Source organism: Phaethon aethereus (assembly GCF_964289735.1).
Source record: "Phaethon aethereus genome assembly, chromosome: 5".
In the NCBI taxonomy this organism is placed as follows: domain Eukaryota; kingdom Metazoa; phylum Chordata; class Aves; order Phaethontiformes; family Phaethontidae; genus Phaethon; species Phaethon aethereus.
Window position 1 is genome coordinate 49,687,494 of NC_138579.1, and position 14,521 is coordinate 49,702,014.

Here is a 14,521-nt window from a genome sequence, read left to right on the forward strand (position 1 = left end):
ACTAATTTTGTTGGATTGTCAGCTTGTCAGACTAATGTTCTGAAGATATAAACACACACGCACACGTACATGACCTAAAGTTTAAGTTTTCTAATGTTTTACAAAAAACAAATCAGTATTAATCTCTCTGTGGACTGACCAGGCAGAATATAATTTACTAGACTCTGAGTGGTTTATGAAAATTACAGTGGTTTCAGAGGGAAGCAATGCCTTCTATTCTTCATTATTGTTCAGTTATTACAGTCATTATTTGAGGTAAATTTCATTAAATGAAAGACTGCAGTGATTTGTAAGGCTAGTGTCAAAGAAAAAAACCAAACATATATAGAAAATGGTAATAATAACCTTTTGTTTTTCTTTGGCATCTGGCATCTAGGATCTCAAAGTCCTTTATAAACACTATTGAAATAAACTTTGCAATAGTCTCATAAGGAATAGCAAAACAAGTATTATTCCCAATTAGATTAAAAAAATGAGTCACCAAGAGTTTAAATGACTTACTAACAAATCAGAGTAGGGCTGGCAGTAAAGCTTAGATTCCTTTACTTTAAAATGCTCTAGGAAGCTAGAAAATTGATAAGCAATTTGGAGGAACAGTTCTATCCTTAACCAAGCTGAATGGCAGCTTTCTCAGTCAATGCCATATTTTACAGCCACTGGGTCATCAGCCTCAGATTAAGCATCCAGATCAGGTGTTACCAAAATGCTATAGCTCAATTCTTACTCTGCTGCACAGCCTCTACTTCCTACACAGCCTCTACTTCCTACAGAATTTGGGAAACTTTACTTCAGATTTTAACATCCTCTACTGGTTAAGCTGTAGAGGAGCAACAGTGCAACAAGACTTTGGACAAACAGCAGGTTTTGACTCATTATGGTTAGCTAGGAAACACAGTGCTGAATTCAGTTTGACAAAGTTTTAGCCAAACTATGATCACAAAATCCAGAACATCAGCCTCATGAAAAAGCAAGCACTGGATGCTGTTAGAATATAATCTAACATTTAATACCTGAAATCTCCTGATGTACGGAGATTAGGAAGTTATCCCTAAGGGCTTTAAACTTCTATTTCACTGAGCCTATATATTTTCATTTAGCATGCACTTCAATATGTATGCATTGGGAGAAGCATCATCAAAACTGTATTACTTTAAAAAAAAAAGCAGAGAAAATTTCCTTGACATTTCAAGCATGGGAAAAGATTATCTTCAATACTAGCAGCTTTTTTTACCAAAAAATTGACCAAATTTTTACTCAAGTCAAAGCAGTAAATTCAGAGTAACTCTCCTATAGCAAATACAGTTATTATAGGCAATAGTATATGAGATCTGCTATCAACTATGTCAAAAGTATTCATCTTCGGTTAAGAAAATAAAATAACTTGTAATTCATAGTCCACATTTCGTTATTTTTTCTTCTGGGGAAAAAAAAAAACCCAAAGAATGTATTTTGGAACATGAGTTCACTAAATTTTTCATATTTTAATAAATCCTAAATTGGAAAACAGGGGAGAAAACCCTATTTGTCATTTTGGCATCCATCCTCCATTGCTTTTTATAAGAACTTCACAGTTTCACAGTTTTGCTTCAAAAATCTAAAGCAAGACATAAAATGCAAAATGGACTACAGACATGAAAGTCCAACACAGACCTAATCTTCCCTTGCACAGCTGTTATTTACACCTGCAGAATCATCTCCTCACAGAGAGGAAAAAACATTTAGGTCCTAATGAAAGCCTAGGTTCTGTCAGAAGAACAGCCATTCACTCAAACAATACAGAGGAGAGAGTGGCAGCCAGAATTACGTGTCCTGTCCCCTCCACCCAGTTTTCAATTATTTTGAAGAACTGCAGGGTGCTATCACCCTAAATGGTTCATCATTCTATTACTCTAAATGGTTGCATCACCCTAAATGAAAGCAAGCACAGAGGACAGTATTTGGAGAACATCTACTGTCCCTGAAACTGGACAGATGGTTAGGATGGATGGTACAATAGCGGTGTTCAGAAACTTATGTCAACCTATCACGGTTTTTGTATTTTTCATTTCCATTCCACTTTGGCTTTCTGCTGCTTCCCACCTACTTTATTCCTGAGTCTCTCTTAAATGAGCACCATAATGTGTCAGCTGCAGAGAAGTTTTGTGATGTGAACAGTGCAGCCTCAGCAAGTTTGCAGATGACACCAAGCTGAGTGATGCAGTTGACACGCCTGAGCAATGGGATGCCATCCAGAGGGACCTGGACAAGCTTGAGAAATGGGCCTGTGTGAACCTCATGAGCTCCAACAAGGCTAAGTGCAGGGTCCTGCTCCTGGGTTGGGGAAAACCCCAGTGTCAGTACAGGTTGGGGGATGAAGGGATTGAGAACAGCCCTGCCAAGAAGGACTTGGGGTTACTGGTGGATGAAAAGCTGGACATGAGCCAGCAATGTGCGCTCACAGCCCAGAAGGCCAACCTGGGCTGCATCAAAAGAAGGATGGTCAGCAGGTCGAGGGAGGCGATTCAAAAGGTGATTTGGAGGTGTTAGAAAAATGTGTAGATGTGGCACTTCGGGACATGGATTAGTGTTGATGTTGGGTTGATGGTTGGACTTGATGATCTTAGAGGTCTTTTCCAACCTTAATGATTCTATGATTCTGCCCCTCTGGTGAGACCCCACCTGGAGTACTGCTTCCAGCTCTGGAGCCCTCAGCACAGGAAAGACATGGACCTGTTGGAGAGGGTCCAGAGGAGGGCCACCAAAATGATCAGAGGGATAGAACACCTCTCCTATGAAGAAAGGCTGAGAGAGTTGGGGTTGTTCAGCCTGGAGAAGAGAAGTCTCCGGGGAGGTCTTACTAAGGCCTTTCAGTCCTTAAAGGAGACCTATAAGAAAGATGGGAACAGACTTTTTAGCAGGGCCTGTTGCAACAGGACAAGGCTAATAGTTTTAAACTAAAAGAAGGTAGTTTTAGATTAGATCTAAGGAAGATATTTTTCACAATGAGGGTGGTGAAACACTGGAACAGGTTGCCCAGAGAGGTAGTAGACATCCCATCCCCTCAAACATTCAAGGTCAGGTTGGATGTGGTTCTGAGCAACCTGATCTAGTTGAAGATATTCCTGCTCATTGCAGGGGGGTTGGACTAGATGCCCTTAAAAGGTCCCTTCCAACCCAAAGATTCTATGATTCCAAAAAGTTTTGTGATGTAAACAGCTGAAACCAGGATGACCAGAAGACTCTCACCTTTGCTAAGGAGCTAACTGGTAGATTCTACAAAAGTAAAAGGCATCAGCAATCACCCAATTCACAGCCCCAAGGCAATGACTTCTTTGAACTGTAAAGAAAAAAGAAAAAAATGTACAATAATGGATTTGGAATGACCCACAATTTACGTACTAGATACAATCACACCTCTACAAATGAAATGACTGCATTGTTCTGCTAGAGTAACTACTACTGAAATCAAAAACTTATCTTCTTTTTCACAAAATGCATCAAACGAACTTGGAGGTTTCAAGGAAAGTAGGGCAAGAATATCTGATCCTTTCCCCATGCTGACTCTGGATAGTTTTAGAGTCAAATATCAGTAAGTGATGCATTCAAGCAGCAACTATACTTTCTTCTTTTTGCATTTCACTCCTGCTCATCCATCCAAATTACTGTAATGAGGTTTCTTGAGGCAATCATTCATTAAGCCTTGCTGATCATCAGCAGATAGTGCAAAATCAATTTTATTTCTCAAAACAGTCTTCTTCCCAGCAGTTTAAGACAAACCAGAGATCTCTGCATCATATCACAGAGGCAGCTCAAGTGAGTATTAGCATGATTTCAATTATGCAATTCTTAGTTCTATTAAACAGTAATAAAAGTGGTGGAATATAGGCTCCCTGTTTTATGCTGCATTTTGAGTGTTTTATTATGTTTCTTTTAAATATACTATAGGCAGTTAAAGAAAAATCAAGATTCTGAATTTTTAAATTGAAAGAGCAGTAAGATAATCCCTTCTACAAACTCACTAAAACCTTATATAATTTTATTTTTCTGGAAAAAAAATGGAGTCAGTATGATTTCTGGCATAGGTTAAAGTCAGGTTTCCACACTATGAATTTGCTCTCCCAAAAGTCATTCTCAATTAAGAAAAGGATATTCAGAAATGTTTTATAGGTCACTTACAGGTTCATGGAAAACATCACTAGATACATCTGTTCTTGAGATTTTATAACCTGTGTCTGCAAATATCAGATTGAACACAAATACATTATTTTTACATCTTACACTCTGTAACCACTGGACAATGCCTGATTTTTTTGCCCTACAGAGCTAGCACATAACTACACCTGCACAACTAACTTTTTTCAAACAGGTCTTTAATAGTTCAGAGCTAGGTAACCTCTCATAAAAGCAATCCTACTCTCTTACAACCACAACAGAGAACTAAGCAACAAGCCTTTCTATAACATCTCTCATCCATAAAGGTTTTACATGTCAGTCTGCAATAAAGACCTTGATTCTGTGGACTCTCTTGGCTAGTTCAGCAACATAAAAGCTGTCACTAGTGATGGGGCAGGCTGGTAAACGCAGTATTATTACAGCAATAAAGAATGAGGTAGCACCTTTGCAAAAGGAGTAAGCCTGTATCAGATGACTGCAGTCAGAATCAATTTAAGCATATCTAAGCACTGGCTGCTCCCAGAAAGGCCACCACCACCCTCTTTCCCTCTTCACCCCTCAGCATTTCATTCCAGCCCATCTCTTGGCCTGACAAAATAAACTACCAATATAAAACCTCAAACTAAACTAAGCAAATATGTATGTTCTGTTTTAAATACACGTTTTCTGACCTGCCTTACAGCCATACGATCATGAGTGCCTGCACAAGGGGACAGTGGGAACATGCAGTGTGAGCAAGGGAAGGATTCAGGACTGCCCCTTTTGGCAGACTGTCACAGCTGTTTATGCAAGTGTGAAAGCACAGCCTCATCAGAAACACCACTCACAAATGGCACAAATCAGAAAGCCCTGCTTCCTCCACGCTAGCAAAAGCAGTACCAAAATCAGGGTACTCTTACTTGCACTACCACTAGAGCTGGAGCCTGGAGTGCAAGATCATCAGACCCCATGGTGCAAAGAAGCATGCAAAGCTGGAACTCAAGCCTGTCCTTAATACATGTTTGTTGTGACCTATGGACACTTGGCACTTATCTTAACAAACACCCCAGGATGGCACTTTGAAAATGGTCCAAGTGAAAGGAGTGATTCTGGGAATTCCTGTCCCAAGAAAGACGTAAAACATTTTCAGTGGGGTAGCACACCAAGGTTAGCCACTTTCCAGAAGGCAGTCAACTGTTTCCTTCTTGTCTAGACATCTGCAAAGCTACAGTTGCAAAAGAAAGACCTCCCTGCTACACTGTCCTGCCCTACTTTTCTCTCCCCTCCTCCCCACTACCCACCACCTGGGGGGAGGCAGAGCTCCTGGAGCGGAGCTGACAGCAGCAAGCTCTGGCCACGAGCAGGTGCAGGTCAACTGAACTATAGGAACAAACTAAAAGTTTCAGTTGCAAACAATGAAAACTTTCAGAATAGGTTCCCTTGCAGCATCTCTCAATTCAGTGTGATCTGCAACTGCTAATCCTGATTAAATCAGCTGGATGTTTACTGCTGCCTTCATGAGGAGGCCCTAAGGGCACACACTTAATTCTTCAGGAATTTCTGTGGATGGATGGGAGCTGCATCTCCTTACATAAGTGCATTACTGAGCCTCAGAGCTGACCTCTGTGATGGTCAAAAACACATGCCTCTCGCACCCAGCTTGTATGAGCTTTTAAGGGATATATCTAAGGGCTTTAATTGCAAGCAAGCACATTGACCCTGTTTGATTTCATTGCTATTATGTCAGTCCTGTACATGATCAGAAGGTTTTTTAAATGAATTTCCAATGGCTTCAAGAGCACTGCTCCCTTTGAAGATGACCTGGAGGCCTATGACAAAGGCCTATGACAACATTTCCTGTGCACCAAGCACTCCTCCAAAATGCAGTAGCCACTGTCCCCTAGAGTGCAATTGTCCTAGATTTGATAGTCAAAGCACAGCTGGATTCAATCAGCTATTTCAGATGAGGTCTCCAGATAAAGACCTGTCCATTACAAGTTAAATACTGTTTACCGATGTTTTTAGATGAGACAGAAAATTGAGGACTGTAGGATGCTCTTCTCCCCGTGTCATTTTTTCACAGGTTTCAGCCTGTGGATCCTGGCTAGATGTCCAGTACATTTGCATTCTGGCTGGCTAACCCTACACAAATGAGTAAGGTGGCCTCCCCTTTCCCTGCTGAGTTGAAGTGCATTACTGCAACCCACAGAGAGCCAGCTATGTTGGAGCTCAGAGGTGACTGTTTTACTGGCAGAAAATATGCTGAAAAGCCTGGAAGTATCTTTTATCTTTGTTTCAGTACAGAACTAATAGGTCCATATGGATGCTACAGGGCACAAGTGCCTTAGAGCTGCTGCATTTCAGACGAGAAACGTCACCACATCCTATCTGCATTACAGTTATTCAACGTCTCAAGACAATTTTTGCAAACATACAGTACGTTTGCTTTGCTGTACTAATCAAATTCCATTTCAAGCTCTTTCTATTTCTATTCTCACAGCAGTTCCAAATGGGAGATGAGGTATTTCTAAAATACTGTGCAGCAGATGTTTCAACTCAGGAGTGGGTGAAGTAGGGCCAAGAAAATAAAAGCAGGGAGCTATGAAGAATGAATTGTTTTCCAGGTTTTTCTGTCTATTTGCTGTGCTATGTTATGCAAGTGGCTTATCCTCTGTGCCCCAGCACTGCTAGCTGTTGAAAGGGTATGTTCCCTGAGGACTTCCCAGAGTCTAATTATCTTTGTTGGAGAAAAGCACTGTGAAAACTGATGAAAAATGCCACAGAAGGGTGCAAAGTTTTATTAGTCTTTTAAGGTCTGATCAGAAGGCCACTGAAGCAGAAAAAAGGCATTCCTGAAGACTTCAGTGGACTTTGAACTGGACTTCTAGTCAGCCCTCACTCACTGGGTTGCAGCATTTGTCATTTCCTTTGCTGTTTCAATGTTACTACCTACTTGCAGCAGAGGTTCCTGGGGAAAGAAGTAGTGCACAAATCAGTGGGTGTTGTCTTCTTTTACTAGCTATTGAAATTACTTTTTCTTTGAACACAAAAATTACTTTAGATTACATTTTTATATTCCAACAGCACTGAAAAATTCCAAAAAAGATCATCAGCTTGACAGGTTTAGCAGTGTAAAAAATTAAACTATAAAGGAGCATACGCTTCAGACACAATCCAACTAAGAGACATCTACTGTCACTCTGGTCTGATTCTACTGCAAAGAGTTAAAGCTTCTAAAGGCTGGTGGGTTTCTTGTTGTGCCATCTGAAGACAAAAGAGGAAAGAAAAGAAAACCGGTCACAGCCAGTTAGCCACAGCAGACCAAGTTCTCAGGAGCACATCTGCAAATTAAGCAGACAGATTCCCCTCCATCAGGCTGTCTCTCCATGTCAACAAGCCCCTGTGCTGTCCGAGAAGATTCCTCAAAGTGCTCACATTTGAATCCCAGTTACATAGAAAGATTTCGGAGGACGCACAATCCCCTATCAGCCAGGTATGTCCAACTTATTGTTTTGCCCAAAGAAAACTTGGTTGATAAACTTAGCAAATGTTTTGAGAAATACTATATAAAGACTTCCTTCCTTAAGCCTGTTTATGGAGGACTTCAAAGTTCTGTGGTTGTCTGGATATGATTTTGATGGTGAAGAATTTGGGAACAGCAATGGCTTTTCAAGGGTATGCTTTTTCATTTTACAAAAAAAGAGCCTGCAGAGCAGAGAAAAAAAAAATATATAATATTGCAAAATAAATTTGATTCTACCATAGGTATCTGTGTTCATGCCAAGTTAAAAATAACTGCAAACTAATGACAGAATTTAATGGTCATCAGTGAGCTATCCTGCAATCCATTCTCTCAGTGTCCAATCAGTGTTGTTCAAATACTTTATTTTTGTGTAAATGAAAGGTGCTTTGGGTTTGCTACAGTTCGTAAGATCAAATCATTCATTATTTGGTAGCACTCAAATTACTTTGAAATTATTATGAATATGGTACTTTCTCATGTTGGCAAATACTAATATGAAATGTCACACTAAACAACAATACTGATTATTCGTTGTTCTCCCGTTCAAAATGTTTTTGTTGCCTAATTGGGTAACAGGCACAGCACATAGGTGAACAAACAATTACTACATATGGTTGAGAACAATAAGTAGTAACTCCATGCTTAAACATAGTAATCTAGTGACATCCTAGATTTACTAGGACCTAGGACACAGGACCTATGGGAGACTTGCCGCCTTCCACAGCAGAAGTTGGAAAACAAGAAGAATATCCAATGGCATATGAAATGTCACCTAATGTTCAGGCACCTGAATCACACACCTTGTTTCTAAAACACACTTATCCTTTACTTTTCAGTGAACACTTAATACAGTTTCTGAAATAGTACCCAACATACAAAATTGTAACTATGTCCATCTATTTCCCTACTAAGCACATTTCAAATTACATTAGCTAGTGCTTTTAAAAAGCACCTTCTCTCTTAATTTGATCCTTCTGTAAATAAATGTCCCAATGAATCCATCTAAATCTGAATTCCTTGTAATCTCTTCTTGCCATACAAACAACTATGAACTGGAAAAAAAACAGCTCAAAATCTTAAATTTTATTTTAAATTGAAATAGGGGAGAATGTGTTTTCTTCTTCCTGTTAGCTTAGCATCTAGCTCAGATCTCTACAGTTTACTTCTCAAATACAGGGGTTATAGAAGTAATGCTGAGGTTCTCACTTATTTGTATAATACTTGAAGCTCGACCTTTTATAAAAATACGAAATATGATGAAGCATGATTCAGGTCACCTTAACTGGTAATTGTTTATGCAACTCCACCCTTCTCTATTTATCCGGCTTTACTTCTTGTAGTGTCTTTTCCCCTCTATCTTGTGCTGTACCACAACAAAGGCATTTGTCCGTTTCCCTCCACGCTGGCACTAATGCTAATTCGACTCCACAGTGACTTGGTTTTGAGCATAAAGCCACAAAAAAAACTTGAAACTTTTTGGTTATATGTTTAGATTTCTACCTTTTCAGCTCCTGAAGCTGCTCAGGGTCAGATAAGCACTGGCCCAAAGCAATCAGTGGTGTTGGAAGGTTAGAGGTGGAGGTCAGCACAGCCAAAGATCAACCACACTGTATTAACACACCGTAATCTGCAAGAAACCTGGAAAGCCAAAGCAATTCCAGCAAGTGCCTAAGGAGCTACTTTTGTCAGAGAATCTAGGATAAATATTCTCTCCATTACTTACTGAACTGCTTGCTTATGTAAAGTTCAAAAAATACTAAGGGATGACAAGGAGGAAGTGTGTTTAAGTGTGTTTAAGTGTGTTTATTTAACCAGTAAATTCTGTGTGTTTATCAATCTCACTTTTAACATTTTCATTGGTCTTTTCCCCACTCTGTATCTGCAACAGTCTCTTCAGATAGTATACTCTTCAGAACTGAACACTGGTCAATATTTGAGAAATACTCAATATTTGAGAAATAGGTTGTGACATTCTGGACACTAATAATTGTCGTATTTGGAGATTCTTGACATATATGTAAGAATATAAGATGAAAGCCAACATTTCAATTAAATTGTTTACCACTTTTAATACTCTTGTTAGACTTCAAAAATAAAACAGCAGTCAAATACAGAACACTAGCATTACAAAACATAGAACACTAACTTACAGATGGGCTTATGGCATCTTCAGTATAGAAGACATATTACTTTTCTAAAGATCCTGTAAAAACAAAGAAGCTAAGTAACCACACAATATGAAAGAAGAGACAAAAGAAATCTAACCCAGTAGGAGCTTAGTGCAAGCTCCTCCAACACCATTTTTGAATAGCTATTAAGAAACAAGCAGCAGAAATTCCTGTTTAGCGTACCACCTGAAGGCAAATACTTGGCTAATCTTTCTTCATCCAAATAATAACAAAACCTGCTGTGTCTACTGACGTGCTCAGAACAGGGTTCACTAATTTAATTAACTCATAACTGAACTTCACCTACAGTGCAGTACTTCTGAAAAGCAATTTAAATGTAGAAAAACTACCACTTCAGGGAAGAGGCATTAGCACTAGCTACACAGTGAGCAGAACTTGACCATGACCTTTGGATGATTCCACAACGTGCAAAAAGATAAGACAGCTATTCCACAGCCTATTTTTAAAACAGACTTAGTACTGACTATTGCCTACTCTGTCCATGTGTTCTGGCCTAAGCACATCTGACCAGGCTCACCTACCTTTGAAAGCATTTAATGGCAGATCCATATTTTAGCACAGCAGTTTGCATACCAGAAAGTGGAGCAGGCAGGCGGTACAGTAATGTGGTACAACAGTTCCTACTGTGCATGAGAATGTGTGCCAATGGCAATCTGATGTAGTCAGTGTCATCAGTTCCAATGATTTTACAGTGAATCTCACTGTACACCATATTATTCTAGAGCCCCCAGGTTTTGATGTCACATAACTAGAAGATTCTGATCCTCCTTAAAAAAGAAACCCTGTGTGTCTTGGTTTTGTTGTTATAGCAAAATGAAAAACAGGAGAAAGGAAAATATGAATCCTAAAGATTTCAAAACAAGGGATTATATTATAAAATGTAGAGGGTTTGCGGGGTTTTTTTCAACTCTTGTATTTGAAAGCTAGTCCCTACCTTTAAATTCTGGGGATTTGGCAAAGGCTGGGACAGAGAACTTGGAGATTTACTAAAAGGCCCAACTCTGCTGTCACCATAGGACACTGCCGATGAACGAACCACTTGTTCCATTCTCTGGTGTCTGTGCTCTCCAAAACTCTTTCAGTATTATTATCCAAGCTGACTAAACTAACTCTTTTAGACTTTTGAACAAGTAGGCAAAATAAAAGACACCCCTTGAAACATACTCATGAAAGCATGAGCAAACAGTAAACATGAAAGAATTTGATCACACTGAAAACACCTGGCAGCAAGACTCCCAAGCCACAGTTACTCAAGCAGGCTGCTCAGCACAAGTGTGCAAGATTCACCCCAGCACTAACAGCTTTTATTTCTGCCACTTCAGTGATACATATGTGGTTAGAAATACAGCTGGCATTGACTGCTCCTAAATGTCTTCAACAATTCTTCATGTTTTCCTCGTAAACCTGCAACATGTTCAACTGAAGGTTGCATTCAGCTATGTGTGCACTTACTTCAGCTCACTGACTAGAGCACAACGGCATGTTCCCGGCCAGAGGCCGGGCTCAGAGGCCTGGGTGGGAGAGGAGCTCCCCACCCTTCCCACAAGAGGGGTGCCGGTCTCAGGGAGCATGCAAGCCCCTCAGGCACGCGGCCCCAAGGGCAAAGCAAGGCGCAAGCAGATGGCCGCTCCGGCAGGCCCTCAGGGGCCGAGGCCACGGGACGCGCGCACCTTCTCTTGCAGATCCCGCGCTACCTGCTGAGGAGGCCTGCAGCACCCGGAGCGGGCGCCGGCGCACCAGCCCGGCCGCCCCGGCAGCCTCGGGGCGAGAAACGTGCAGGAAACATCCCGCGTTGTGTCGTCCCCGGCGCCGGTCCCTCCGCCCCCGGGCGCCTCGGAGCCGAATCCCATCGCCAAGAGACCCGCCCGCTGGCGGCCCCGGCGCCGTGGCCCCACTCACCGGCCGCTAACCCCTCCAGTCCCGTTCCTCAGGCCCGGGGACACGCCGAGCGGTGGGCAGACAGCCCCGCGCGGCGCCGGGCCAGGCCGGACCGAGGCGCCAAGCGAGAACTACCCGCCCCAGCAGGCCGCGGGGCCGCCGTTTCCATGGGAGCAGCCGGACCCGGAGCGGGGAGGTCGTGCCAGCACAGGGCTGCGGGGGGCGGCCCGGGGCCACACACGTAGATGTTCGGGTTTTGCGTACTAACAGGCCATAGCTTGTAGAAAATCCCGCGGAACTGCTGCACAGCTCTTCATTCGTGTCTTGAGTTGCAGAAAAGGGTCTCTTTGGCTCTCAAACTGTGAACTGAAATGCAAACTTAATACGACTTATTCAAGTACTGTTAAACAACATTTCATCTGTTTCTTTTGCTGTTTTTTTTTTCTCAGATATTGACCACAGTATGGCCCAGTCAACAGATGAAATGTCACTGCAGGTGGTATCAGCCATCAGTAATTCGTCCTTGCTTCAGCCAGGCTTCTCTCTCCTGAATTTTGATGGGCATGTTTTCTTTTTTGGGCAGAAAGGATGGCCAAAGAGAGCTTGTCCCACTGGTGTTTTCCTCCTAGATATAAAGCAGAATGAGCTTAAAATGAAACCTGCCTTCTTCTCTAAAGACTCCTGTTACCTCCCCCCTCTCCGCTACCCTGCTCTTTGCACACTCAGAGGCAATGCAGGGTCTGATGAGTACCAGTATATCATCCATGGTGGGAAAACGCCTAACAATGACCTTTCTGATAAGATTTACATTATGAGTCTGGTAAGCAAAACCAGCAAGAAAACCACGTTCCAATGTGTTGAGAAAGACCTGGGCGGAGATGTCCCTGAAGCTAGATATGGTCATACAATTAACGTAGTTCATAGCCGGGGAAAAAGCATAAGCGTTCTGTTTGGAGGGAGATCATATACTCCTCTTGCACAAAGAACCACTGAAAAATGGAACAGTGTAGTTGACTGTTTGCCATCTGTGTTTCTCGTTGATTTTGAGTTTGGATGCTGTACGTCATACAAACTTCCAGAGCTTCAAGATGGACTTGCTTTCCACGTTTCAGTTGCCAGAAATGATACTATCTACATTTTGGGAGGCCATTCACTTCAAAATAACACCAGGTCCCCCAGCTTGTACAAGCTAAAAGTTGATCTCCCACTGGGCAGCCCAGCCGTGACCTGCACCGTCTTGACAGGGGGGATATCTGTGTCAAGTGCTATAGTGACTCAAACCGGTGATACCGAATTTGTCCTTGTCGGGGGCTATCAGTCTGACAACCAGAAACGGTTGGTTTGTAACACCATAGTTCTGGAAGATAATAAGATAGAGATTGTTGAAAGGGCGAGCCCAGATTGGACACCAGATATTAAACACTGCAGGATGTGGTTTGGCTGTGATATGGGCAAAGGATCTGTATTGCTGGGCATTCCAGGAGCCAACAAACAGTTAATCTCAGATGCAAACTACTTCTACATTTTGAGATGCAAAGGAGCAGAAGAGGACAAGGAGGAAGAACTGACAGCACAAATTTGCAGTCAGACATCAACCGAAGACCCTGGAGACTCTACTCCGTTTGAAGATTCAGAAGAGTTCTGTTTTAGTGCTGAAGCCAACAGCTTTGATGTTGATGATACTGATACTTACAATGAAGGTGATGAAGATGAATCAGAAACGGGCTACTGGATCACCTGCTCCGCCAGTTGCAGTATTGACATTAACACCTGGGTCCCTTTCTATTCGACAGAACTCAACAAGCCTGCAATGATCCTGTGTTCCAGCGGGGCTGGCCACTGGGTCCACGCGAAGTGTATGGATCTCTCAGAGACCATGCTCCTACGTCTCTCAGAAGCAAACGTCAAATACTTCTGCAATGAGCACATTGACCTTAATAAAGGGCTACACACTCCCAAAAAGGTAGTGCACCTGAAAAAGCAACCCATGAAACCATTGCGCAAAAAGACAACCATGAAGTTATCAACGCCAGCGAAAAAGTCCTTTCTTCGCAGATTGTTTGAATAGATTTACATTGCTGATTTGTATTCACCTGGGAGGAAGTGAAATCACAGTCAAAGACAGCTAGTAATGGTTGAAGTAGAATGAGTTATTGGAGCTTGAAGAGATCTTTTTATTTAATTTATTTCAATTATCTCAATATTTCAGTTGCATTTCAAATCTCCTGAATTTATTTTGTCTCTTATGTGTGTTTATTTAATATCCAGATAGAAACCCCATCATAGAGGGCATTGTGCAAACAGACAGCCAGATACTGGTAACTGTGCTGTATTTTATGCTATAACTTACTCGCTGGTTGGTTATCCCCAGTGATTTTAATGGGACTGCTGGTAGGATTAGACATTATCCCACGTACTCACTGCTGTTAGCATCTGTCCATAAAGAACGTTATATTAGCCATTTTAATTTTTTATCTTAGTGAGTAGTTCTAGAAATATTTGGCCTATTTTACAGCTGCATTACTCCAATTTTCTGTGGATGTAATGAAATAGAATTAGACTAATTACTCTGGTTTTAAACTAACGTGATGGCTTAAGTCCCTTGTGTAAGAAATAATGAAATATTCAGACACTGAGGGTCAGTTTTCTTCAGGGACTTCCATTATGGAAAGCTTACATATGGAGCATTTAATTCTGCATAATTAATTTTTGATTTTGAGAGGTATTGAATGATTGATTATATGTCAGTTTTGGCAACAGTTGTGGAATATCATCTCATAGTAAAAATCAAATTGCTCTT

At 41.5% G+C, this 14,521-nt stretch overlaps 1 protein-coding gene across 1 annotated transcript; it reads left to right on the forward strand.

Moving 5' to 3' along the window:
• Positions 1-12,184: 12,184 nt before the first annotated feature.
• Positions 12,185-13,789, forward strand: RAG2 (recombination activating 2; the record flags this gene model as incomplete). The annotated part of the gene is made up of 1 exon (XM_082000115.1): positions 12,185-13,789. The coding sequence occupies one exon, from the start codon at positions 12,185-12,187 to the stop codon at positions 13,787-13,789; it is 1,605 nt and encodes a 534-aa protein (XP_081856241.1).
• Between the last annotated feature and the right edge of the window lie 732 nt (positions 13,790-14,521).